Below are 27,794 nucleotides of genomic sequence, written 5' to 3'. Positions count from 1 at the left end.
ACCTGTGGCACTATAACAAAGTTATTATTATTGCTTTTTAATGAATTGCCCCATGCATCTTTAGCCAATGTTCCCTTTTCTCTGTGGTGCTCCTTGATTGGAAGTCTACTTCGATATTGATCTCTCCACTCTAATTTTCTTACACTTACTATGCACATGATATATACCATTATACATCTGAAATTTCAGTCTTTTTATTTCCCTCAAATTGCATCTGTTAAACAGCATATGTCTGGATCTTGTCTTTATTCATTGTGGCAATTTCTGTCTTCTAATCATAGTGTTTAGTTCATTTGCACTGAGAGAGATTTTCATTTGCTGATTCACTCCCCAATGCCTGCAAAGCCAGAAGCCAGGAACCTCCCTCAGGTTCCCCACACGGGTGACAAGGGCCCAGGCTCTGGGGTCATCTTCCATTGCCTTCCCAGACTCATTACCAAGGAATCAGAACTGAACTGCAGCAGCCAGGACACCAAACAACACTTGAATGAGATGGCAGCGTGGCAGGCATCGCTCATCCCAAACGCTGGCTCCTGCTCCTTCCTTTGAGTGTATTTTAGTATCGTACTTTCTCTCTCTTCTAGCTACACCGGTTTTTAAAAAATCAATCGTGCTGGGGTCATTGGGGTGGCTCAATAAGCTCAGGTTTCGCCTGCAGTGCCGACATCCCATATGATTGGTTCATGTCCAGCTGCCTCACTTCAGATCCCGCTGCTTATGGCCTGGGTAAACAGTGGAATATGCCTCGGGTCCTTGGGCCCCTGCACCCATGTGGGAGACCTGAAAGAGGGTCCAGGCTCCAGACTTTGAATCAGGCAACTCAGGTAGTTGCAGCCATTTGAGGAGTTAACCAGCCCATGGAAGATCTCTCTGTGTCTCCCCTTCTCTCTGTAACTCTGCCTTTCCAGGAAATAAATCGATCTTTAAAATAATTGTCCTGAGGATTCACATTATTTTAAAATTATCAATTGGTGTTCTGTCACTTCACCTGCAGTGTCCCAAATCTTCAGACTCTGACATTCAGCCCCAGGGCAGAGGGACAGAGAAAAGCAACAGCTTGCTTCTTGAAAATGTGTGAGTTAGGCACCCTGAGGCTGTGAGGGACAACGCGAGATTTGTCGGAATGCATTCACTCCAAGTTTTTGGCGAGTTCACAACGCAACCGAACCTTGTGCCCACCGTTATTGCTCTCCGTAAGAAGTTGAGAGAGGAGTGGAGAAGGACGGAGGCAGGCGAAGGTGAGCATTCAACACTTCCTTGGGATGTGTTACTGAACTTGCCTCCAAGACCCGCTTGGGGATGAATCGGAGCGAGGGCTTTCTTCTGCCCGCCATTCCCACAAACAAGTCTGCATATGGGGCTAGATCACTGCAGAAACTGACTAGGTCACTTTCTGTTGGCCCTGGCGGTGCCCACCTTTAGGTGAGCGGACGTCCTCTCCGGCGTGGGCGCCCCGGGGGGACCGTCCCCCTAAGTCCTCTCTGCAGCTCATTCTACGCGGTGGGGCGCCCTGGGGACCCCCTGCTCCTCTTTGGGGACCGATCCCCGCGTGCTCCCTCGCAAGCGGACGTGGTCCCGGCCCGCATGCGGGAGAGGCGCCTCGGTGGGTCGGCGAGGGAGCGGCTGGCCAGGGGGCACTCCCGGCCGAGAGGAGGGAGCCGCCAGGGCCTCGGCCCGAGCGAGCGCGGAGGGAGGAGCGCCAGGAGGAAGGGGCCGAGCCGGGAGAACACCCGCCCCGGGAGGAAGGGGAGGAGGCCGGGTGTTTCCTGGCGCATTCCCGGCCCGCCCGAGTGACTCACTGAGGCAGGAAACTCCCAGGGCCCGCTCGGGACCCCCGACCGCCGCCGCCTCCGCCGCGGACGCAGGTAAGGACCGGCGCCGCGCCCGCTCCCGCTCCACCCCGCAGCCTCCGGGGGGCTTCGAGGCTGCCCTTGGGCACCGGAGCCGGGCGGGGCCGAGCCGGGCCCCGCAGGCGGCCTCCCGGGTTGGCCCCGGCTCCCGCCTTCGCGTGTCCCTGTTCCACGCGCTGCGCTGGGCGCGTACCCCAAAGCACGGGGTTCTGTGTGCTCCCGCAGTTCCACACTCTCGGGGCCCCCGCGCGCAAAATCTCGCCCGCCTGCCTCCCGAGGGTTCCCTGCGCTCCGGAACTCCGGCCCGGAGTCCCCGAACCCCTGGCTCCCCACCCCGGCTACTGTGTCCCGCGCCCCTGGCACATGGCGGAGCTTCGGTGGGGAAGGGGTACACTGGTGGTTTGCACGGCATTGTTGGAAAGTCGGGGGAACAGATGGTGCGTGCCTCCGGCGCTGGGGTCGCGCGTCCTGCTCCCACCCCGCTGGTGCCTGTTTCCCTCCCCTCCCCCCTTTTTGAGGACAAGAGCGAGACTGTGGTCTAGCGAAGCCGTTCTGCAGATTGTTGGGGGTGGGTGGGGGCAGAGGAGTTTCGGGCTTTGTTCGGGAGATGAGATAGTGAACGTGGGCAGCGGCGTTCGGCACAGCCATACTGAATTGTGTTATTTTAAGCCTAAAAGGCACGCGCTTCATTTGCAGCTCCTGGTGGGTGTGAGCAGAAGGTGGAAGCTTGTTGGGAATGGGGTCTGAGGAGCGTGATGGGAACCAGGGAGGCGCCTCCAGGGCGTCGTTGGGCTGCTGGGGTCTGAACGGGTCGTGGGCAACGACTGCTTTGCGCACGCCTCCGGCGAGCAACGGAGACTTGGGAACGCGTGGTTTTTAGCAGCCGAGGGTAGCGGGGGTGGGGGGCGCACATCGGGGGATCTTTGCAGCTTCGTGAACCCGGTGGCGGTTCCTGGCCGTCGTGATTGAAGCGCTGAATGAGCTCCACATCTTGAGAACTGTGCTGGATGGGTGAGGGTCCCAGGTGCTGATCCCTGCCCTGCTGCTTGCTAAGGGCTAGTTTGTGTTACAGCGCTCACCTGCAGAGGCAGGACCGGAAGTAAGCCGAGTTAAATCCCCGTGGCCCACGGTAGACAGGCAGGTGTAGGCATTCAACGAATGTGGGGTTCCTGTTCGCCAGCACCACCCTCAGCTGGCACAGGGGCAAAACGTCCGGAGTGAGAAAGTTGCCTGGATTCTCCCGTGCATCTGTGGGCCCATAGTCTGCTCGGAAACGTATGCCCTGCCTTTTATACTTTTTTTTTCCCCTGTGCATGTTCATTTCAAGTTTATGTACTGTAAAATTTGTGTTGTGGGGTGCAGTTCAACAAAGTGTGTGACAGCGGCAGCCGCAGTCAGGGTAGGGGACAGCTCCACCACCTCCGGAATCCCCTGGTACGGGCGCAGGCGCCCTGTGCAGCTTTGCTGGGACCCCTGCACTCCGAGCTGGGGCTCACCTCCAGTCTGTGGGCTCCGGCGTGTCTGACTCAGGGTGGCACCTTGGAGATGTAACTGGTTTGGCCCTCACATAGCGAGGGAGTTGGAAGATGTGATGTGAAAGGCCAAATTCACGTGTTTACGTGGTATGGAACGTTTCAAAACTACTCATCAAAAAGGTAAAACAGCACAGGACTGCGTGTGACTTCAGTGACACGGTGAGCTTATAGTCTGTGTTTGCATACAATTTCACTTCGTAATGGTAAAGATCTTGAAAAGCAGTGTTTCCCTGTCTTCCTAAGATCTCCTAAATCCTCGTTGCTGTGTACACGTCTCCCGTTATTGTGACTGCGGCATTCCATAGTGTAGATGTATCGTTTGCCTCACCAGCTGTTAATTGGCATTATTCATAACCAGTATGGTCTGTGCTTCTGCCACACTGAAGGCAAATGTTTGCTTTTTTTCAAGATTTATTTGTGTTTGAAAGGCAAGTTTTACAGAGAGAAAAGGAGAGAGAGGTTTTCTACCTGCTGGTTCACTCCCCAAATTCTGCAGTGGCCAGAGCTGAGCTGATCTGGAGCCAGGAGCTTCTTCCGGGTTTCCCAGCATGGGTGTAGTGGCCCAAGGACTTGGAGCGTCTTCTGCTGCTTTCCCAGGCCATTGGCAGGGAACTGGGTTGAAGTGGAGCAGCCAAGATACGAACTGGCACCCATGTGGGGTGCCAGCACTGGCAGGTAGAGGATTAGTCTGTTCAGCCACCATGGCAGCCCATAGTGTTTCTTGAGTACTGCTTACATTCTGGGCGTTCAAAACTGAGGTTACTTTACCCATAAAGGTCCAGATAACGGTTTTAACACTTCGTGGGACATTTAAAGTTTATTTATTTGAAGGGTTGGTACAGTAGCATAGCTAGGTCATTCCACCTCTGGTGCTGGTTCTAGTCCTGGCTGTTCCACTTATGATCCAGCTTCCTGCTTCTGATTTGGGTAAGCAGCGGAGGAAAGGCACCAAGACTTGAGGCCCTGCACCTGCGTGAGAGACGCAGCAGAAGCTCCTGGCTCCTCCATCTGTTGGGATCATTTGTGTGGGTGAACCGGCTGATGTAACAGCCCCTTCTCTCTAATTCTTTCAAGTAAAATAAATCTACAAGAATTGATGAACTGGAGAAGCAGTGAGAGAGAGAAAGGTGGGGCGAGCTCCCTCTTGCTTGCTTTCTTTCTCAATTGCCAGGTGGGACTGGGCCTGAACCCGGGTGCTGGAAACTCCATCCACGCCCCCACAGGGCTGGCAGGAATCTAATTATTTGGGCATTAATAGAAGGTTGGAGTCAGGAGCTCTGGTGTCTCGGCTGGTGTTCTAACCGCCAGGCTGCATGCCTGCTCCTGTGGATCTCCGTGTGTAGCACCTGCTGAAACAGCAACCACCATGACGGGATGCTTGGGTTGGGCTTTAGGCCAACAGAACCTAGGCTGTCAGGTAGGGGCTCCTGTTCTGTGCTGTCATTCTGAAGATCCGCACACCCCTCGCAGTTGAGGTGCCAGTAGTCCCACGCTGTGAATGAGGAAAGGTGATGTGGAACAAAGTGCTGGTCCCAGGTCCCAGACCTGCTCAGGGGCAGCCGGGATGCAGCCACAGACCTCAGACTCACATCTCTAAATCAGGAGGACGCTGCCAGGTCTCCCACCTCCTCCACACCCCAGATGTTGGGACCCTGTGGCAGGTACTGCACCCCCTACATGTGCTTGCTCAGGGAGCCCTCTGGCCCGTGTGCTCTCACTTCTCACCAAGCCCTGCGGCTTCTGGGTTTTGTTCAATGTTATGGCAGCACCAGCTGGTGGAAAGGTGGGCTCCATCGGTGCCTGGGGCCTCTCAGGTGGCCAGTGGGAGGGAGGACAGAGGCGGCTCTGCAGGGGAGAGCCTGGGCGGTTGGGAGGACAGAGGTGGCTCTGATTTTGCTGGTGTCTATGCCCATGATGGCCATCCTCTGAGCTCGGGTGGCCATGCCACTTGACTTTTCACTGCCCATTCTCTTCCTCCTCTTTATAATTTATTTTTATTCGAAAGGCAGATTTACAGAGACCAGGAGATACAGAGAGAAAGATCTTTTGTCCACTGGTTCACTCCCCAAGTGGCTGCAACAGCTGTAGCTAAGCTGATCCGGAGCCAGGAGCTTCTTCTGAATCTCCCACATGGTGCTCGCTCTCTGTCTCTGTCTCTGTCTCTGTCTCTCTCTCTCTCTCTCTCTCTCTCTCTCTCTCTCTCTCTCTCTCTGGTTCTTTTTGTTTGTGTGTCTGTCATTATTTATTTGAAAGACTCTGTCTACTGACTCACCCCTCAAATGGCTGCAGTAGCCAGGGCTAGGCATTCCGAAGCCCGGAGCTGGGAGCTTCTTCCATCTGGCTAGCCAAGGCCAAGTTCCCTGGGCTGTTCTCTGCCCTCCCAAGCACACCAGCAGGGAGTTGGATCATGCGGGATGTCAGCATTCCCGTGGGATGTCAGTGTCGCAGGCTGCAGCTTAATCCTTTCTGCCATGAACTTGGCTCCCTCATAAATACATCTGTTTTTTTTGTTTTAAAGATTTATTTTTATTATTTTTTCATTGGAAAGGCGGATATACAGAGAGGAGAGACAGAGAGGAAGATCTTCCATCCGATGATTCACTCCCCAAGTGAGCGCAACGGGCCGATACTATGCCGGTCCGAAGCCAGGAGCCTCTTCCAGGTCTCCCACGCGGGTGCAGGTTCCCAAAGCTTTGGGCCGTCCTCGACTGCTTTCCCGGGCCACAGGCAGGGAGCTGGAAGGGAAGCAGGGCTGCCGGGATTAGAACCGGCACCCATATGGGATCCCGGGCGTGCAAGGCGAGGACCTTTAACCACTTGCGCCACCGCGCCGGGCCCAAATGCATCTGTTTTTAAAAAACAATAAAACCTGGTGAGTGGATAAATGTTTTGTATCCATACAGTGTAATGTAACAGCATGAAAAGGAAGGGGACCCTGGCACTTGCTGCTATGCCAGTGAAAGAAGCCACCTGCAAAATCATGTGTGTTTTTTGCACATTCTATTGTAAGAGAGACACGCAACAAAGTAAATTCTGATTGGCTGGGGCAGGTTAGGAATGGGGATTAACCGGTCAGGGTTAGGAGGCATCTTACCGAGGTTATGACAAAGTCATTGTTCACTTAAAGTAGGTGTGTCTCAATTCAGTCAAGTTGCTTGACATTTTTTGCTTTTTTTCTTTTTTAAGGATGTATTTAAGTGGTAAGGCAGGTGTACAGAGAGGAGATACAAAGAGAAAGATCTTCCACCTGCAGGGTCACCCGCCAAATGGTTGTACTGGCTGGAGCTTGGCTGATCCGAGCCAGGACCTGGGAGCCTCTTCTGGGTCTTCAGGGTCCCAGCCACTGGGGCCATCCTCTGATGCTTCCCCAGGCTGTAAGCAGGGAGCTGGAAGGGATGTGGAAAAGCTGGGATGTGAACTGGCACCCGTGTGGCATCCAGCTCTGAAGCGAAGGATCAGCCAGTTGAGCCGCCACACTGGCTCTGACGTTTCTGCTTTCCATTTTTCCTGCTGAGATTTTCCACTGTGTTGTTGGGGAGCTGTGGGTCAACTTGGAGAGCAGCTTTCCTATGTTGACAGTTCCGGTTGATGGCCATGGCTCCCTACTTACGCGATCTTTGATCTCATTCTTGCCATCTTCAAATCTTATTTTATTCCATTTATATTTGAGCACTTGATTTTTTTGAAGTTATTGATATGGCATGTTTTTAAAGCATTAATATTCTTTTTTTTAAAAAATTTATTTGAGTAGTAGAGGTTTTTCTACTGTCTAGTTGAACCCCAAATGACTCCAACAATCAGGGCTGACCCAGGCTTGAGGCAGGAGCCTGGATGTCTGTCTGGGTTTCCCACGTGGGTAGCAGGGGCCCAGATACTTGGCATCTGTCACTGCTTCCCCAGGCATACTAGCAGGAAGCTGGATCTGAAGGAGGACAGCAGGAGTTGAACTGGTGTTCCATAATGGGATGCTGGCAGCATACAGGCCAACGCACTGCACCACAGTGCCAACCCCTGAAATGTTGTCTTAGATTTTTTTAAAAAGATTTTTATTTATTTATTGGAAAGTCAGATATACAGAGAGGAAGACAGAGAGGAAGATCTTCCGTCCGATGATTCACTCCCCAAGTGAGCACAATGGCCAATGCTATGCTGATCCGAAGCCAGGATCCAGGAACTTCTTCTGGGTCTCCCACATGGGTGCAGGGTCCCAAGGTTTTGGGCCATCCTCGACTGCTTTCCCAGGCCACAAGCAGGGAGCTGGATGGGAAGTGGAGCTGCCAGGATTAGAACCAGCGCCATATGGGAATTTGGCGCATTCAAGGTGAGGACTTTAGCCGCTAGGCCACGCCACCGGGCCCATCTTAGATTTTTTTAAAGATTTATTTTATTTTTATTGGAAAGGCAGATATACAGAGAGGAGGAGAGACAGAGAGGAAGGCCTTCCATCTGTTGATTGACTCCCCAAGCAGCCTCAACGGCTGGAGCTGTGCCAGTCTGAAGCCAGGAGCCTGGAGCCTCTTCTGGATCTCCCATGAGGATGCAGGGTCCCAAGGCTTTGGGCAGTCCTCCACCCAGGCCACAAGCAGGGAGTTGGATGGGAAGTGGAGCTGCTGGGATTAGAACCAGCGCTCATATGGGATCCTAGCGTGTGCAAGGTGAGGACTTTAGCCACTAGGGTATTGCACCGGGTCCAGTATCTTAAAACATTTTTTATTTTTGATGTCACTATTAGAAGTTACATGCAAGCCTTAAGGGGGGGGGGTCATGTTTTAATTTCTCTTGAGAGATCTATAAGTGTTATTTCTGGTTATATGATAAACTTTAAATTTTTAAAATAAATCCTAGCAGGTTATTTTGATTAAGAAAAAAAAAAAGATAAACTGATTCTGCGTGCTGGCACCATGGCATAGTGAGCTAAAAGCCTGTGCCTGCAGTGCCAGCATCCCATCTGGGTGCCGATTCATGTCTCAATTGCTCCGCTTTTGATCCAGCTTCCTGCTGCTGGGCTGGGAAAGCAACGGAGAATGGCCTGAGTTCTTGGGACCCGGCACCCACATGCGAGACCCGAGAGAGGCTCCTGGCTTAAAAGGGGCCCAGCTCTGGGCTTTGTGGCCCTTTAGGGGATGAGGCAGCACATGGAAAATTTGTCTCTCCTTTCTCTGTAACTGCTTTTAAAATAAAAAAAAATATATTTTTGAAGATAAGTTGATTTTAAAGCGTAATTGAAAGGAAAAATAAACCATAATAGTTTAAAAAGGCTTAAGAGGAAAATAAATTTGTAAATTCACAGTCTTTGTTCACTGAGATGAAATAAAGAAAATGTGCCATTTTTAGCAGCAGTTTAGAAGCATAAAGCACATCTCCGCTGTGTGTGGCCATCACCACTGCTCCAGGAACTCTTCCTCATCCCGGACTGAGTGTGCGTCAAACCGGAACTCCCGCCCTTCAGCCCCGCCCCCGCTGGTGTCCTCCACTCTGCTGCTCCCTGCCAACTGCTCACTGTCCCTGACAAGTGGAATCTTCGGACATTTGTCCTTCGTATTTGCTTACTTCACTGGGTGTGGCTTTTAGAAGACTTGTGTTTGTAGCGTCTGTCAGAACTTCATTTCTTTTTAAGGTTAGATGATATTTCATATCACATTCTTTTTCAAAATTTTCATTTATTGGAAAGGCAGATCAGAGTTATGGAGAGAAGACATGATGGAAAGTTCTTCCATCCTGCTGATTCACTCGCCCGGTTTTTTTCCCCCTCTATTCTGGGTCCTTTGAGGTTTCCATATGTCTTTTGAGATAGAATTTCTGGGGTTTTTTTTGCAAAAGGAAATAGCTTTTAGAATTTTGAAAAGGAGCGCAGTGAATCTAGAGAGGGGTCAACTTTCCAATATATGTTTTTTATTTTTATTATTTTCCACGATGCAGTGTTGTTGGTGTGGGTTCCACCTGCCCTTCCTCCCTCCCCAGCCCCCCTCCCTTTGTCAACAGCATCATACAGCGCGTGAACACTGGATGCTGCTCTATCTAGTTGTGTATCTTAGCAATGTTTTGTGATTTTTAGCATGAAAATCTTTCACTTTGGTTCAATTTATTCTTTTTAAAAAGCATGTATTTATTTATCTGAAAGATTTAGAAGGAGAGACAAGGTGTGATCTTCCATCTGATGGTTCACTCCCCAGTTGGTTACAATGACCAGGGCCGGGCAAAGCCACAGCCCGGAGTCAGACTCCATCCATGTGTCCCATGTGGGTGGTAGGAGTCCAAGATCTTGTATCCTCCACTGCCTTCCAGAAGTGGAGCATCTGGGATTCGAACCAGTACTCATCTGAGATGTTGGAGTTGCAGCTGTCGTTGCCAGCCCTGTCATTTCACTCTTGGGGCCTTCACATGATGAAACTCACCCACAGTATGTTGGTTCATGTGTTCTATTAAGAGTTTACAGACTTTAGATGACAACCTCCTTGGGAAAGTTCCTTCCCAGAAGCTGGACTGGAGTTGAGCACAAAGCTGGGTATCATGGCCTCAGGTTGACAGCAGCAGTAACCATCACAGGGGGTAGTTTTCTGTGTTAATCATTTGTACTTTAGAGGATTGCTTGCTGTGCTGGTACAGGAAGTCGCAGGTGTGTCCTTAGAACTGCTAGAACTGACAGCCCTGCCTCTACCAGGAGCGGGAGCCCCAGGGGCTGGTCACTGGGGGCCCGTCAGAGCTCAGCAAACCATGGAAACTGGAAGCCCTCTCAGTGTCCACGTGGGTCTCATACCCACTGGGGTGCTCTGCCCAGTGGCCTGGTCCAGAAGCTAGCACAGCGACATGACCATCAACGTGAACTTCTGTCCTCTCTGACCGATAGTGAAGCCGTGACGGTTGGCTGTCCCTTGTTTGTGAGATGGGTTGTGTTCCTGTGAACGGCATTTGAGAAGTGTCTGGCACTCCCACTTGCCTACCTCTGCCCAGGTCAGGTAGGGGGCAAATGTCCTGGGCTGCAGCTAGCCTGGCTCCCACAGCCAGTGTGGCAAGCAGCCCTGTGGGCCTTGGCGGGGCGGTCCAGCAGGTAACCCAGACCCCATCATTCCATACACTCTGACTTGATTGGCTTAGGTGCCGCGAGAGTCTTGTATCGGACATGTTCCTCCAGTGTCAGCCAAGATGGTGTGCTCCTGAGCTTTGCAATTTCACATAGAAAGAAAGGAACTGGCTACGGCTATGGCACCCACATCTTAACTGGAAGTGCCACTGCCCTGAACCAGGACACGTGTCCCAACCCCTTAGCTAGCAGGGAGGGCTCAGCCAGGGGCTGTCCGAGCCACGCTGCAGGCCCAGGGTGTTCCCGTCCATTGCAGGCCAGCTGGGTACACAGCCTCTCCTGGGAAGTGGTGATGGAGCATTGTCCCCTCGTGTCCCTGAGTTACATCTGAGGATCTTTCCAAGTTTTGGGTTGCTTGGAAAAGTTTAAATTATGCAGACTTATTCAGTAGTTCCCCTTGCTCCCCTACCCCTGTGGAGAGGGGAAGAAGAAGTGATTTTGAGGAAGTGTTTTCATGTCTGGGTCATTTCTGAATGCACCCTGCCCCCCAGGGCACCTCGGACCTTGTGTGGTGGGGTGTGTGAGTTACGGCTTATGCCCTTAGACACTGCCTCTTCCAGCCTGATTGCGTGTATCCTAAAACGCGTGCTTTGGAAGGGTGGCCTCAGGATCACGCACTGTTTGCCCAGTGGTTGTGGAGGTCTGTATCCATGGCAATTAGAATACCACCCTTAGGTTTGCATGCTGGTGGTGAACTGTCGGGGTGCAGGTTCCTAGGTCAGAGATCTCTAGGATGGTGTTGTCTGCCTACCATCCTGTGGTTGGCCCCTCTACACTCATTTCTTCCTCATCTCTAGAAATCAGCCATTTCCAAGGGTGTCTATATTGGTTTGCCAAGACGATCATAGCTGGTGATGTGGCTGGGGGGCTTGGCTGGTGGGTTTCTTTGCTGGAGGCTGGACAGGGTTGGATTGTTTGGAAAGCCCTCTCCTTGGCCGGTGGGCCACTGTCTCCTCCCTCACATGTTTGCATTATTTTACCCAGTATCCCTGGGTCCCTTCTCTTTTGGTTGCACTCCGGGGGTGGGGGGCACCTATCCTAACAGCCTCATTTCAGCTTCATTACCCAGATGAAGACCCTATGCCCAGTGCCATGTGTCCTGAGGATCTGGGGGGAGGGCTTCCACATGGGAGCCCAGAAGAGTTTGTGTAGTTAGAGCGTGGGCCTGGGCCTGTCCTTCACACTCTTCTGTTGAAAGCATTCCTATGCAGGCTAACTAATTTGTATGGAAAAGAGGTTTTATTGACTCAGTCCTGGAGGGCACCACTGCCACTTGGCTCTGATGAGGGGCCCAGGATGGTGGGATCTCAGCTGAGGGGAAAGGATGAGAAACATCTCACAAGGATAGCCAGGGAGGGAATATTCTAAAAGTAATCTGCCTTGTGGGAACTCCCTGGGGTCCCCTGAGGACGGTTTAATGCCTTAGGGAAACGTCCAGCTATCTGAACAGCTCCCCCAGACCCCACCTCTTGACGGTTCTGTCATCCTGCACATTGCTGTCACATGACTACAACTAACCCTGCTTCAGTTCAGCAAGGTTGGCAGGTCTGTTTTGAACACTCTAAATTCCTTTTTCCTTGTAGCCACAAACATCTCAAAGGGAGCTGTATCTATTTTAAAATAACTTCAAATGTGCAAACCATTGCAAAAGTAAAAACAGTTGGCAGAATGAATGCACACAACTCGTGTCCATCCATTGTAGCTCTTTGTCCCTAAGCACTAAAGCGTATGGTTTCCAAGAACAGGATGTTTTCTCGTGCAGGTCAAGTGTATGATCTGAGTGTCTGAAATGCTCCTACACTGAGGTTTGTTGAAACCTGACTGTTATCTGACTTCATGTGAGGATGCAAGCACACTGAAAAAAAAATCCAGTATGCAGTTGCCTTCAAGCTGTGCCGTGAGGTGCGTGGAGGGTCTTCCTGGCACAGTGATGCTGCTGTTTAGCATGCCTGGGGTCAAGTCCCACGCCCTGCAAGGCAGCAGGTGCATGTGGGTCCCTGCCACCCCTAAGAGACCCAGATCTGGATCAGCCCAACCCTGGCTGCTGTAGCTTTTGGCAGGTGAGCCAGTAGCTGGAAGATCCCTGTTTGTAGGTCCCTGTTTCCCTTTCAGTAATTAAAATTTTTCAAAAGGACTGTAGGAAATGTGTGATGATACCAACAAAATAGAGGCAACTCAGGATCATTAGTCTAAGTAAAAAATATGCCAGATACGAAAAGAAAAATAGCATTTTCTCTTACTTGTGATAGTTAATAGAGAAAAGATTAAAAAAAACAAAGGAGGGAGGGATCGTTATGTCCTTAGAATTGTGAGCCACATTGGATCTGTTCTCTTTGCATTAATATCATGTTAATGTGAGCATTGATAATTGTGTTATAGTGGCTATCATGCATTTGCTGTGGCCCTGTGAATCTAATGTATTAATAAACTCCTTAAAATGTTTTGTTAGTACCAAAATGGAGTTAACTTGCAGTTTTGCTTTCTATGAACTTTTGGAAGTACACTCAATATGAAACTTAAATGGGACTGGGTCGCCTCTGTAAGAAATCTCATTATGCAAATGCAGGTATTTCAAAATCTGAAGAAAACCCAAGCTCTGAGCTACTCGTGGTGTCAAGCAATTCAGACAAGGAATATCACTGTGCAGCCTCACTGTTCGTACTGCCTGTGGCCTCTGGCTGGAGAGTGCATGGCCTGTGTGTCAAGTACAGGAATATTCCACAGCTCGTGCTAGCAAAGTCTGTCAATGGCCTCAGTGACTGGGAAGGACTGGGCAGGCTGAGCTGCTTGATTGAGTTCACTGGAATAGGAAGTGCCCTTAAACGGTACTTCTGGTGTGCCGTGGGGCTGTAAGGATGTGTGTCGGTCATCAAGTAGTAGTGGGTACTAGTGGGAAGGTCAAGGGGACTGTAGGTAAACCCAATTCATGAGTACTCAGCTTAAATGTACCTTTTCAGAATCTGTATAGATGAACTGCAGCTTTTTAAAATACATTTTGGGGGATTTTTCATTTTTAATGTTTATAATTGAGAGGGATGCATGCCCTTGTGGACTTTGGGTTTCGGTGTAGAGAATCAGGTACTGAGGAAGATGGATGGGACATAGTTTCAGGGTTTTTTTTTTTTTTTTCTCCCTGGTATCCTCGGGGGAGGAGGAGGTGGGAGCATGCCTTGCTTTCAGACTATAGCAGCACCTGGGGATGGGGGTGGTGGTTTGAGGACACCATGGAGAACCCAGTGTGGAAACAACATTCCAAGGGTGTTACTTGAGTGGTTTTGATACTTCTCTGAAGTTGGTGATTTTGTTGCTCTAGGATTGAGAAATTCTTTAAGGTCTCTTGGCTGACCGGGTCCACCGGGTCTACCATAGTGTATCCACAGACCCAGGCACTTGCTGCGAAGCTAGGCCAGGAGAGTTGTCTAACCTGTTCTGCTTTCCACCCTTGGAAGAGGTACTCCATGTCTTCTGCTGGCCTAGATGAGCTGGCCGTCATGTCCACTGTGTGCATCTGGGCATGCTGTCCACTGCGCAGGCATCAGCAATCCAGGAGGCCCAGTCCCAATACATGGCTCTCCAAATTGGGCCACACATCTGTGATTTTTCTTGTGACTGGGGTTTGAGTGCAATGGTCTAGTCAGGGAGCCCTTGCCCACCAAGGAACCAGATGAACTAGAGCTTCCCCCCCCCCCAAGAAAACAAAAAACAAAACAGAAACAAACAAACCACGCAGGCAGCTGACACCCTAATGGTACAGGCCAATGTGGTGAGGCATGCTGTGGATAACAGGCAGGGTTCAGCCAGGTCACAGTGATAGTGGATTGCTGTTTGTTTTATTATTTAAATTTTTTGTGTTAAAACTTTTGTGTGTGTATGTGTTAATAACTTTAAAAAAGATATTTATTTGAAAGGTAGAGCAAGCAGGTAGAGATCTTCTAGCTGCTGATTCACTCCCCAATTGGCCACAATCCCAAGCTGAACTAAGGGGAAGGCAGGAGCCTGATGCTCCATCTGAATCTTGCCCATGGGTGACAGGGACCCAAGTTCTTGGACCATTTCTCTCTGCTTTCGCAGGTGCATTAGCAGGGAGCAGGATGGGAAGTGGAACAGGCAAGACTCTGGATGCTCTTGTGGGACGCAGGTGCTGCAGGCCGCAGTGTTCACTTGCTGTACCACAGTGCTAGTCGCAGTAACTACGCTTTTCGGGGGCAGAGAGAGCAAGGAAGGGAGAAATGAAGCAAGCTTCCACCATCTAGTTTACCCCCCTCACAGCCACAGTGGCCTGGGCTGGGCCAGGCGGAAACCAGATGCCTCATCACTGTATCTCACATGGGTGGCAGGGACCCAAACATTTGGGCCATGTTTTGCTGCTTTTCCCAGATCATTTGCTGGGAGCTGGATCATAGGTGGAGTAGCTGGGACATAAACCAGTGCCCATATGAGATGGTGGCACTGCAAGCAGTGTTTTTACCTGCTGTACCACAATGCTGCTGGCCTCAAATATAAAATGCTTGTAACTTCCACTTGTAGGAGGGAACATGTAGTATTTGTTGGTCTTTCTTTTTAAGATTTTATTTATTTTTATTGGAAAGGCAGATTTAGAGAGAGACGAGATAAAAATCTTCCATCCGCTGGTTCACTCCGTGATTGGCCGTGACAGCCAGAGCCGAGGCAATCTAGACCAAGCCACTTCTGGGACTCCCATGTGGATGCAGGGTCCCAAGGAGTAGGGCCATCCTTCACTGCTTTCCCAGGCCATAAGCAGGGCACTGGATGGGAAGTGGAGCGGCTGGGACATGAACCGGTGGCTATATGGGATCACAGAGGTTGAGGATTAGCTACTTGTGCTATCTTGGTGGGTCTAGTATTTGTCTTTCTGTGGCTGATATAATGATCTTCAGTTTCATTCCACTTGAAGAAAGTGTTAGGATTGTGTCCTTTTTTATGGCTGAGTAATACTCCCTTGTCTTTGTCCATTTATTGGTAGATGGGAGCCTAGTTTGATTTCCATATGTTGATTGTTGTGAGGAAAGGTAGTTGTGTCACGATTCTCCTATCTTGAACATTATCGCAAACAAGTGTGTACATTGGGAGCAAATGAAGTCTAAGAATTAGCAGATGTCTGTGGGGAGCCATGCAGTTGGAAGGCCCAGGAAATGCACGCATTCAAGTTCAGCAGCCTTTTCATGGATCTCAAGGTTACTCTTCAATCTCCCGGAGGGCCTTGTGCCTGAAGCATTTACCATGTGGTCGGTTGCAAGGCTTGGAATGGTGGAGAGAGCAGTTTGCTGGGACTGTGATTAAAAAACCGCTTCCTTCCCTGGGCTGGCAAAGCCCTTCCTACTCTGTAAATTTAGAAGTGAAAGAGGAAATTGCCAAGGTAGAAGGCAAGGAAGTGTCATCCATGACAAGTTAGAACTCAGAGAGAGAAGCATGGGGTGAGCGAAGAGCAAGCAGCTCAGCTGGGAAAGGCTCCTGTGGCATGGATGGCAGTGTCTGCCTTGCTGGCATCACAGGTGTTGCAGGAAGAGAACACCAGGTCTCCCAGGGATTGGAAAACCAGGCAGGCAAACCACCCAGGCGGCCAGTAGACAAGCTGGCCATTCCCTAGGAAAAGGGTTGAGCTTCTGCAACAATGGAGGGCGTGCAAGTTAAATGAGCGTTTGGGTGCCCTTTTATCTACTGTGCTGTGTGACAGGGATCCCCTGGTTACTGTGGTGAGGTCCTCTACGGGGAAAGATTCCAGAATTGTCAATAGGACGCCATGGGTGAGAGTACCTGGCTCCCAGGTGTTTTTCTGTGTCCCTGGCAAGTTTGGCTGTGGTTTAGTGTGTTGGTTTTACACAAAGGGGACCCCACTCCAGGCAGTAAGAATGCTGAGCCTGTGCCTGGGGGCATTGAGGCGGGGTGGCTGGAGATGGGCTGGGAAGACCCAAGGCTAACAAAGAAAGAGTGGGTCCCCTTCTCTGCCTGTTTCCACGACCCCCCCATTTATTTTAGCTTCAGGATAATTTTTTCTGCAAGTCCTTGGGGAATGCCTCATTGTATCAAATGCTTTCTCTTGCCACTGCAAGACACCCTGGGCTCCATGGAACATAGCTTGGAAACCACAGGTGCAGGCAGAGGAAGTAGACGAGATAGAAACAGGTACAGAGTGTTAGGGGAGTTGCACGCCATGCCCGGAGTTGCACGTCATGCCATTGGGCAGGTGTTTGGCCTCATGATTCCAGTGCTGGTTAAGAGGCTTGTGTCCCATATCAGAAAAGCTGTGTTGGAGTCCTGGCTCTACTCAGAATTCACCTTTAGTGCTCAGGCAGACCCTTGGAGGCTACAGGTGATGGCTCAGGTGGCTGGGATCCTGCCACCTGCACAGGAGAGCCAGACAAGTTCTCAGCCCCAGGCTCTGGCCAGATCCAACCTTGGCCTTTGTGTGAGCAGTTGGAGAGTGATAGAAAGCAGAATGGCAGGGGAAGGTGCAGGTTTGGAAGGATCCAGCTGGGTCAGGGGTGACCAGGCTGTATAGGGAGTGATAGGAAGGAAGCCTGAACACGGAACGTTCCAGAGGCGGAGAGACCACTGTGTGTTGAGCGCCTACTCCAGGGCCCAGCATGATGGCTCAGTGACTAAATCGTCACCTTGTAAGTGCCAAGATCCCACATGCATGCCGGTTCATGTCTCGGCTGCTCCACTTGCCAGCCAGCTCCCTGCCTGTGGCTTAGGAAAGCAATGGAGAATGACCTTGGGACCCTGCATCCTCTTGGGAGACCTGGAAGAGGCTTTGAAGCTGCTCAGCCCCAGCTGTTGTGGCTACTTAGAGAACCAGTGGACGGAAGACCTCTCTCTTCTCTCTCTCTGGAAATCTGCCTTTCCAATAAATATAAATAAATCTTAAAAAAAAAAAAAAAGGTGCATCTACCTCGCAGGCAGCCTGGTCTGGCCACAGGGACTGTGGGCTGAGGAGGGGCCACTCTTCCCTGAATACCCATGTCTCTCCTTGTGATTTTCATGCTCCTTTGATTTTGGTTTCTTTGTAAGGAGTTAATTATTTGGCTGTGCTTTTGAAAATAGAACTTGAAACTTGCATACTTTGGATTTTTTTTTTACTTCAATATTGAAGCTAGACTTGAAGATGGTGATTTGTTTTTCCTTAACATGTATTTATTTATTTAAAAAATAGAGTGACAGAGGAGAGGGAGAAAGGTCGTGAGAGCCAGTGCTGGGCCAGGTCGAAGCCAGGAAGCAGGAACAGGCATTTGTCAGTGAGGTAGTGAGTCTGGGTCTCCCTGTTTGTGGCAGGAGCCTGTGCTCCTGGGTCAGCATTTGCTGCCTCCCAGATGCAATCATCAGTTAGAAGCTGAATCAGAAGCCAAGTAGGCCGGCCTCCAACCACGCACTCTGAATAGCAGATGTGGGCATCCCAGCCCGCGGTGTAGCTTGCTGCACCCAAGTGCCAGCTCCAGCGATCTGGTTTTTAATTGTGAACTCTTTCCCTGGCTGATCGCAGCAGCCTTGTTGCCATGGGCGAGCTGTGAGCTCTGGCTTTATCTAGGGGAGCCAGCTGGAGGGCAGGCTGGTGCTGCTTGGTGCTCGGCCCTACGGAAGAACACATTCCTTTCCAGGTTGTGGGAGGAAAGGGGGGGAATGGTTCAGCAGCATCTGCTTGTCTTCCTCAGATGGTTTAATTTACATGGGAACAGACTGCGCAAAATATTGGAAGTTTCCACTTTCCCAGGAAGGGCTGATATTCACATATAGAAGAGGAAGAAAAATCAGCATATCAACAGTATTTTGTAGTTGGCTATGTGTGTAAATGATAAAGCAAGATGCTCTCAAGGTAAAATGCGGAAAATGACCTATTTGGACGCGCTGGGAAGACCTCCTTTTTCACAGAACATGCCTTGTGCCTGGCATGCAGGTGGGCCTCTAACTGCCACGGTGCTGTGTGTGCCAGTGGCACGGGTGTTTTGTTGTGTGCGCCACCCTCAGTTCTGCATTTTCTGGCATGCAACTTCACAATTTTGCAACCCTGATATCGAGCTCCAGTAACTTTCTGTTTTCACAGTCTTTAAGAGTTGTTTTCACACCCCAGTTAAAGGACAGACCCTACCCTGGTTTGTGTTGGACAGTTAGTTCTCACACGTTGTCCCCAACCTCTTCTCCGACATGGGCCTTGCAGGGCAAGCACTGTGGCACTGCCAGCAGGCCCAAGACCCCCTTCCTCAAAGCAGAGACTGCTGAGTCTGGGGTCAGTTCCTGGGAAAGCTGGGGCCATGGCCCCTGCATGCTGGGTCCTTAGGGGCTTGGAGCTGGCCGGAAGCTGCAGTCATGGGTCACTTGCTCATGCGGTATGTTCTAAGAAATGCATTGTTGGGGCATTTTATCTCCATGTGAACATCATGGTGGATACTTCCCCAAAGCTGGGTTGCAGAAGTCACTTACTCAGCTTGGCCTCTTGAGGCAGACAAGACGTGATAGGCAGATGTCTGGCTACTCATGGTGTCACTCGGCACGCTGTTTGACAGCGAGCTTTTTAAGATGTGTAGTCATTGTTTATCAGTAATCAGGTGCTATGTCCTGTAAGTACTTGCAAGTGCTACACTGACATGCCTGGCGGTGCAGGAGGCTAACCAGCACTGCAGTGGCATGATGACAGCTGTGACATCACTAGGCTGTGAGGTTTTGTGTGTGTGTGTGTGTATTTTTCCCCCAGCTCCCTAGTAATCTTACAGGATGTGTATTGTGATCTCTGTCTGTTGGCTGAAACACGACTACGTGGTACGTGACTTGTAGAAACCCTTTGGCCTGTGTTTCTCTGGCTCGTGGTTCACGCAGGGAGTCTGGGCTGAGCTCCGGTACGGGTGCAGGGACCAGTTGGCTTTAGGTGCCTGGGGCATTGCCAGGTTGAAGGTCAGTGATTGCTTTGAAAGCAAAAGTACCCATGGCATCTCTGTACTCTGTGCTGGTCCCCTTGGGGCCTTTCACCCCTTGGTCTCTGTGAATCCCCCTCGTGCACCTGGTGTAGACAGGGTTCCAACCCTGATTAGTACTCGTGTCCTCTTGTCCTCGTGTTCATAATCCTTATTCTGATTGCAGGAAACTCTTCCAGCAAAAAGTTCTTCAATTTTGTTTGCTTCCAGGACAACACTAGTTAAATAATGATGGAAAACAAATACATCTCAAGACAGCTAGCTATCCTTTGGTCCTGTGAAGACGAAGGCCCACTCCGTAGCCTGCGTCCTCCTGCGGGCACCTGCATCGACAGTGTCAGCTGAGGTTGTCTTGGCAAGGAGGAGGCTGTGTGTGTGTGTGTGTGTGTGTGTGTGTGTGTGTGTGTGTGTACACGCACGCGTGTGTGCGCACGTTCGTTCGTTCTGTGAATGACAGCTCCAGAACCCCAACCCCGCCCCCACCCCATTGTGCCTGTGTGAGCCTAACATCAGTGTGTAGGACTGGCAGTCCCTGGGCTGCCTTCAGCTTTATTTTAATTTTATTGCAAAGTCAGACATGTATAGAGGAGGAGAGACAAAGAGGAAGATCTTCCATCCATTGATTCACTCTCCAGGTCGCTGCAACGGCCAGAGCTGAGCTGATCCAAAGGCAGGAGATTGTTCTGGGTCTCCCACAAGGGTGCAAGGTTTTGGGCCATCCTCGACTGCTTTCCCAGGACACAAGCAGGGAACTGGATGAGAAGCAGGGCTGCCGAGATATGAACCGGCGCCCGTTTGGATCCCGGTGCGTTCAAGGCGAGGTCTTTAGCTGCTAGGCCACCATGCTGCCCCTTGCCTCTATTATTCCTGAAGTTTTATTAAAAAGGCAGAGTGACAGAAGGGGAATCACAATGCAAGATATCTTGCATCGCTGGTTGGCTTCCCAAATGGCTGCAGTGTCTGGGGGCTGGGCCAAGCCAAAGCCATTGTGGCGAGCTCCAGCCAGGGTGCCCATGTGGTCGGCGGAGGTCCAAGGCCTTGGCTTATCTCCCATTGGCAGGCAGCTGGATTGGAAGCTGAGCAGCCAGGACTCGAACTGGCTCTCCAGTACAGGATGCAGGCATTACAGGCAGCAGTTTAACCTGGTGCACCACAGTGCCAGCCCTATTCTCTTATTTAGTTATTTAAGAGGCAGAGCGACAAAGAGGAAGGGAGAGACAGAAAGAGATGCCCCCACACTGCGCTATCATGGGGCAACCCCTGCTCATCAGCCTACCCTCCTCTCCTTACCACCAACCTGCCATTGAGCCTCAGTTGGGTCTCATCTGTGACACTCCTCATTGAAGGCACCTGTCTCCTTTGGCCCTCTGGCTGGTTTTCTGATGAGTAAGCCTGTGTCCTTCTAGGGATGCTGGCTTATTAAACATACTCACATGCCTTGTCCTGCTCTTGCCCTCGCAATCCGCTGGCACTGTCCCTGCTGCAAGGGGCAAAGTCAGTCTTGCTGCTCCACTTTCCACTAGGCTTGGTTTTTTTTTTTTTTTTCTTTTTTCAGCCTGTGTTTTCTTTATGCGACCTTGTCCAGTTACACCAGGACCATTTCAGATTTGTTCTGTCTTCGTCAAGACAATGCTTGCTGTCCACATATAACCTCCCTCTAAGTGTGAGAGAGGAATAACCAGCTCAGGGGTGGCCTCGCTTCCTCCCAGGATACAGTCATGACATGGTCACTTCCATAACCTCAGAAGGATGAGATTTCGCTCCACCAGCTCGATTCAGTCCTGACCCTGCCAGCCACAAGGCAGCTTTAGGTCCTTGGGTTGGTGTTCTGGTAGCATTTTATTTATGTAACTCTTGTAATTATATAGAGAGATGTACAGCTTACTGTTAGGCAATTTTACATAATTTCCATTTATAGACAGATGTGTTAATTGTTGAATCCTTTTGACAACCAGACTTCTTTTTTATCTTCCATTCCCTGGTTCAGTCCGCACATTGCCACAACAGCCAGAGTTGGGCCTGTCTGAAGCCAGAAGCTAGAAACTCCATCCCCATTTCCCACCTGGATGGCAGGGGCCCAAGAGCTTGCACCATATTCTAGTGCCTTCTCAGATGCATTTTCTGAGAGCTGAATCCGGAGCTGAGCAGCCAGGATTCAAACCAACACTCTGGGACCCAGCAGGATGGCTCAGTGGCTAAATCCTCGCCTTCCATGCGCTGGGATCCCATGTGGGCACTGGTTCGTATCCCGGCTGTTCCACTTCCCATCCAGCTCTCTGCTTGTGGCCTGGGAAAGCAGGAGAGGATGGCCCAAGGCCTTGGGACCCTGCACCTATGTGGGAGACCTGGAGGAGGCATCTGGCTTTGGATCAGCTCCAGCTGTTGGAGTTGCTTGGGCAGTGAGCCAGTGGACGAAAGATCTTTCTGTCTCTCCTCTCTGTAAATCTGCCTTTCCAATAAAAATAAATAAATCTTTTTTTTTTTTTAAAGGGTAGCACCAATGCTCTGATTTTAGAACTTGTGTTACAAGTGGTGGTTTAACTTGTGAACCACAAGAAAGTCCCCCGAGATCTTGGGAGGTGTTGGAGAGGAAATTATGTCTTCTGTGTCTTTACCTCTGCCCACTCTGTCACTTCAGCTTCGCTCCTCCCGTCCCAGGCTTCCCCTGGGCAGTTCCCTGTGCTGTGGGCTCCTGTCCATGAGTTCTGATTGCACTTCAACGTTCTCCTCGTACCCTCATTCCTGTACAGAGCCTGCATCACCTGGCCCCGCTGCTGAGTCTCTGCCTCTGCACAGCTGCTTGCAGAGGTGAGAGCCACGGGCATGTCTCTCTGGCTGTTTCTCTTTAGTTTTCAGTAGTTTGGCGATGATGGGTCTGAGTGTAAACTTTTTTGAGTTTGTTTTGCAGTCCATAAAGTTTTCTTTTCTTTTTTTCTTTTGAAAGAGATCGAAAAAGAGCAGCTCTTCTATCTGTTGGTTCAAATACCTGTAACAGCCAGAGCTTGAGCAGGTGAACGCCAGGAGCCAGGGACTCATTGCTGCTCTCACAGGCGGGTAGCACCTGCTGCTGCTCAGGGTGTAGGAAGATGGAACTGGAAGTGGAGCTGGGTCTTGAACCCAGGCACTGGCTATGGGACGCAGGCATCTTAGCGCCTGTGCCAAATGCCTGTCCCGGTCAGGCTTCTTGAACCTGTGGGCCAAAGTCTCCAATTTGGGAAGCTTGCAATCTTTTTTTCCCCTTGTTTTGTTTTGTTTTTGCTTGTTTGTTTGTTTTAGCACTGTTGGCTTGGCCCCTGCCTCCCTGCACTCTGTGGCCATCAGGATTGACCTTTCCTTTTGTCCCCAAGGTCTCTCCGGGTCCTCTCTGGCTTCAAAGTGCACAGATGGCTTGGTGTGTCCTGGAGCTCACAGCATCTTTTGCTTTTCTCTCAGGCCTGTCAAGGGGTTTTGAATATTTTCAGTTTTGTAGTTGGTAGTTCAAAATTTCCATGTGTTTCTTCTTGACTTCTTGTTTGGTTGTCTTCCCGGGCTCTGGAAAGTTTGTGGCTGTCGGAGCACTTGTTTCTTGCTCCGTGCTTCCAGCGGATGACGGCAGTGTTGGCGTGGTTTTAGCCTGGGTGTGTGTAGATCGTCTTCCCCACAGGAGCTGAAGTATTCCTCATTCTTCCTGGGCTAAGTCATTTGGATTGGCTGTTGGATACTGTGATGTGAGGCTGTGAGCCTTGCATAAACCCCAGGAGGATGCAGAGAGTTTCGTTTTAGCAGTCGGGTTCAATTTAGGTCTGGTCTGCTTTCCATACATTGTGGCTCAATGTCAATTCCAATTTTCACAGCCACAATGGCTTCTGTCCCCTGTGTGCCTCCCACAGCTGTCTGGGATGTGGCTGTAGGCTTAGGGTTGGGGTTTGAGGATGAGCAGGGCCAGGCCTCTGCTGCCTGAGGGTGGCCTGGGAGTTCATGAGAAATGTGAGCTGGTTCTTCTGACTTTCCTCCTTGCCACTCTGGTGAGGACTTTCTGGGACTTTCTGTGTCTTTGGGGACCTTCCCTTTTCAGTTCTCCAACCATGTGTTGGACCCCATCACACCTGAGTTTATGTCTGACTCCCCGGCCAAGGCTCCTTCTGTCCTGCATCCTGTCCAGCCTGCCTGCTGCTCTAGTTTTTTTTTTTTTTCCCCCTAAGGATTTATTTGTTTGAAAGGCAGAGTTAAGAGAAAAAGGGGAGAGACAGAAATCCCATCTGCTGGTTCACTCCCCAGATGGCTGCAAAGGTTGAAACGGCTGATTGGAAGCTGAAAGCCAGAAGCTTTTTCAAGGTCTTCCACATGACAGCAGGGATCCAAGGCCTAGGGCCATCCTCTGCTGTTTTCCCAAAAAATGTTAGGGAGCTGGATCAGAAGTGGGACAGCTGGGACCTCAGCTGGTGGCCCTAAGTGCTGCTGATGCTGCATGCGGAGTCTTAATGTGCTAAGCTGCAATGCGGCTTATTTAATATATATTAAATATTTAAATATATTACTTAAAATGCAACAAAGTTCCCACCTACTGCTTTTTCTTTCTCAGCACCTTGTCGTTGCCCCCACATTCTCGGGCTGGGTCAGAGCTGCATCCATGTCCTAGTCAGGGGCCCAAAGGCGTGTCAAGCCTGGTGACTCCAGCCTCTGAAGTTGGCATGCCAAGGGCATTTAGATGATGTCCACATTCTGGGTGTGCCACAGCGTCTGTGCGCTGTCCCTCCTGTGCCCACCTCCTTGGTTTGCTGTGCATCTCTGGCCAGTCCCTCTATGCTGCTTGTAGTCCCTGTAGCCCCAGCCTCTCTTCATGGGAGTATTGCTGTGCCCCTCTGATGCCATGCTCTGTGGATGCAGTGCATGGGCTGCCCCTCTCTGGCCAGGCGACCCTCTCAGAGAGCCCACATCACCGAGTGGGAAGGGGTGCAGGAAGCGGTGGCATGTGCAGTGACCCATGCCCCTTGCACTGTGACAGGGGACCAGGAGGGCCTTTCTCCAGTGAGCATGGAGTCGGGAGAGCTGCACAGAGCTGCTTGCTTCCTGGCCCACTTGACCTCAGAGAGACCCCTGACTTGAGGGGCACCGACCCTGACCTTGTCAGCCACCCCCGATGTCTCCAGCCTCAGTACTCCAGCTCGCACCAGGTGCCTCGTTCCGCACGGTGCAGGTTGTACAGTATCTTTGTGCTTGGTCCTAGGCCAGGATGGCGGCCCAGGTGACGTTGGAGGATGCACTGTCCAACGTGGACCTCCTAGAGGAGCTGCCTCTGCCGGATCAGCAGCCGTGCATCGAGCCCCCACCGTCCTCACTGCTCTACCAGGTGGGTGCCCAAGGGAGGTATGTGGTCGGCGGGTGTGCAGTCAGCAGCTCTGATCTCAGTGCCATGGCTTCTCTCTTCCTTGCAGCCGAATTTCAACACTAACTTTGAAGACAGAAATGCATTTGTCACGGGCATTGCGAGATACATTGAGCAAGCCACCGTCCACTCAAGCATGGTAACGCCATCGGTGTTTTGGGGGGACAGCACATCCTAAGGAAGGTGCACGTTTCTGGGCTGGGGGATTGTCCTCATCGGCAAAAGAGGAAAATGAAGAAAAAGAGAGGAGAATGCATAAGATATGTGTATTTTAAAGATCTGTTCAGACGAAGTTAGAGAAATTGATCTTCCATCTACTTCCCAAACGGCTACAACAGCTGAGGCTGGCCCAGTCCCAAAACTAGGAACCTGGAGCTGTATCCAGGTCTCCCACGTGGTTGCAGGACCCAAGCTGCCTGCTTCCCAGGCTTGTTAGCAGGGAGCTGCCGGAAGTGGAGCAGTCGGGACGGCAACCAACATCCGTCTAGGATGTGCTGTCATCACAAACGGTGGCTTAACTTGTTGCGCCACCACAGTGCTGGCCTCATCCCTTCTATGTCAGATGACGTCTTCATCACAGAAACAGTGCATATTCTTAGGGACAACTTAGAACCTTTGTCTGCCAGTGTTGGAGGGTACCTCTTCCCCTTTCGTGCCCGTTCTCCTCCCGGGCCAGGGTGGCAGTCAGCCACGGCAGGAGTGCGCCCATGGGGGATCAGGTCAGCTGCTTGTGAGGGCTGTGATTTCCCGAGCTGGTGGTGGTCATCTACTGTGTGACACACTGAATGTCCACAGTTTGTCATTGTTCCACACTTCCTTAGCTTCCCCTTTGGTCTGTGCTGAGCGCCTCTGTAAATATTCGCAGAACCCAAGTGACAGGATTAAAAGTCACAACTGTTTTAAGTGTCTAAGAGGCTTTATCAGATGCCTTCTGAACATCTGTGCAATATTTGCACCCCTCCCCCCACCCAAATTAGAAAAACAAAACGACAGCTCCTTTCCCAGGGCTCCTCGGCCAAGTACAAGTGCTTGTACAGATAGCTCAGCCTCTCCCTCTGTCATCAGGGCTGGGGGCGGGCTCTGAGTCCTCTCTGAACCAGGAGGCGGTGCTCTCTGATGAGGAGTGAGGACCTGGTGTGTGCCCTCTGCTGCTGGGGGGCAGTGCCTGCCCGGGGCCCCTGCCCTCCTCAGCTCGGCACTGCCAGCAAGTGGTTAAGGACATAGGAAGCTGAGTTGCGATGCCTGTTGGGCCGACCCTGTGCCGAGGCACCTGCTTGCTTCTGAGAGGCCTCTCCAGCCTGGAGGGGCTACAGGGGTGTTGCCGGTAGCTGTGGTTGCCTGCCCACAGCATCACCAGCAGTTTAGCAGTACAGCCAAGGGAGAGTGAGGAGAGTACTTTCTGGCACTTTCTCTGTGTTAGCAATCTGACATTTTTTCCCTGCCTGTCCCGTGTGCCTTTGCAGAATGAGATGCTGGAGGAAGGCCAGGAGTACGCCGTCATGCTGTACACCTGGAGAAGCTGCTCCAGGGCCATCCCCCAGGTGCCTCCCTGCCTCCCCACTTTCCCGTGTCACACTCTGGGCTCTCCTCCAGTCCCGCCACTTCGCTCCTGGCTGCACCTTCCTCTAAGGCCCCGCCCATCTCCCCACAGACCTCACCCAGTGCTGCCCCAAGGCCCCACCCCTCACTTGCCTGGCCTTGCCATCCCTACTAGGCTCTGTAACCTAGTTCTTGCCAGACCATTAACCGCCCCACTATGCTACCCGGCAGGGGCAGGGAGGCCTCCTCTGGCAGACCCCTCGGCTCCTCACTGGCAGAAGGCCCTGGGGGCTCACACTGGATTCTTGATTCCCAGGTGAAATGTAACGAGCAGCCTAACAGAGTGGAAATCTACGAAAAAACTGTGGAGGTCCTGGAGCCAGAGGTCACAAAGCTGATGAATTTTATGTACTTCCAGGTAAAGCGGCAGGCTGCCCTTGGGGTCTGGGGCACAGCAGTGCCCTCCCAGGCAGGCCCCGGAGCTGCTCTTCCTGTCATGTCTCGCTCCTCTTAGTGGGTTGTGTTCCTGCGTGATACCCGCTTCCTGTCGGTTCCCAGTTCAACATTTCTTTAACTTTGTCACCTTGTACTTTGTTTTCTTTCATTGGCAAGCGTTACCTCTTGCCAATGCCTAGGAATTTCTTGCCCTGGCCAGGGCCCTTTAGTGAGGTAGAAAGTGCCTAGAGGCAGTTGAGTGGATTTTTAAGATGTCCTTTGGGGAAAACAGTTTTAAGATTTACTTATTTTAAAGGCAGCATTAGAGACATTCTTCCACCCACTGGCTCGGTCCCCAAAAGGCCACAGAAGCGTGGGCTGGGCCAGGCTGAAGTCAGGAGCCCGGAACTTCATCTGGGTCTCCCACTTGAGTGGAGGGACCTCAGCACGTGGCCATCTTCTGCTGTTTTCTTCGGTGACTCAGCAAGGAACCGGATCAGAAGGGGAGCAGCCAGGACTTGAACCAGTCCTCCAATGGAAGTTACTCTCTAATTTAAAGACGTTTTATTGGAGCATTTAGCTCAGAGCCTTTGCTGGAATGACCAGCAAATTCTTTTACTTTGGGGACGTGGTTGGTAAAGTGCAAAATGAGTAGAGCTCATGACACAGTGAAAGACAGGTGGGAATTTTTTGGTATCAGGGGTGTCTGTTAGACTGGAGCCTCGTGGAGTGGGGGTCTTGCCAGTGAGCCACAGTGCTTGCAGCTGCCGGGCCTGAAGCCAGGGCGTGGAATCCACGCATCACTGACCACGGCTCTTCTGTCTTCCCTTGCTGTGCTCAGAGAAACGCCATTGAGCGTTTCTGCGGGGAGGTGAGACGCTTGTGCCACGCCGAGAGGAGGAAGGACTTCGTGTCGGAAGCCTACCTGATCACGCTGGGCAAATTCATCAACATGTTCGCGGTGCTGGACGAGCTGAAGAACATGAAATGCAGCGTGAAGAATGACCACTCAGCCTACAAGAGGTGAGCCGCGCCGTGCGTGCAGTGCTGTGCGTCCTCTGCTGC

The 27,794-nt window shown here is 51.3% G+C and overlaps 1 protein-coding gene across 4 annotated transcripts in view; it reads left to right on the top strand.

Moving 5' to 3' along the window:
- The first annotated feature begins 1,736 nt into the window (after positions 1-1,736).
- The window catches only part of CYFIP1 (cytoplasmic FMR1 interacting protein 1), a 75,030-nt gene continuing 48,972 nt past the window's right edge, over positions 1,737-27,794 (top strand). The window contains exons 1-6 of one of the 4 annotated variants that reach the window (XM_040969594.1): positions 1,737-1,865; positions 24,597-24,719; positions 24,805-24,894; positions 26,219-26,296; positions 26,611-26,712; positions 27,571-27,752. In XM_040969594.1, the coding sequence (XP_040825528.1) occupies positions 24,603-24,719; positions 24,805-24,894; positions 26,219-26,296; positions 26,611-26,712; positions 27,571-27,752 (569 nt within the window). In that variant the 5' untranslated portion in view covers positions 1,737-1,865; positions 24,597-24,602. The remainder of the gene's footprint in view (positions 1,866-24,596; positions 24,720-24,804; positions 24,895-26,218; positions 26,297-26,610; positions 26,713-27,570; positions 27,753-27,794) is intronic. The other 3 variants (XM_040969595.1, XM_040969596.1, XM_040969597.1) reach the window with 3 other exon arrangements.

Source organism: Ochotona curzoniae, unplaced genomic scaffold (assembly GCF_017591425.1).
Source record: "Ochotona curzoniae isolate NIBS_2020 unplaced genomic scaffold, NIBS_Ocur_1.0 scaffold_4701, whole genome shotgun sequence".
In the NCBI taxonomy this organism is placed as follows: domain Eukaryota; kingdom Metazoa; phylum Chordata; class Mammalia; order Lagomorpha; family Ochotonidae; genus Ochotona; species Ochotona curzoniae.
This window is presented reverse-complemented; position numbering and strand designations above follow the sequence as displayed.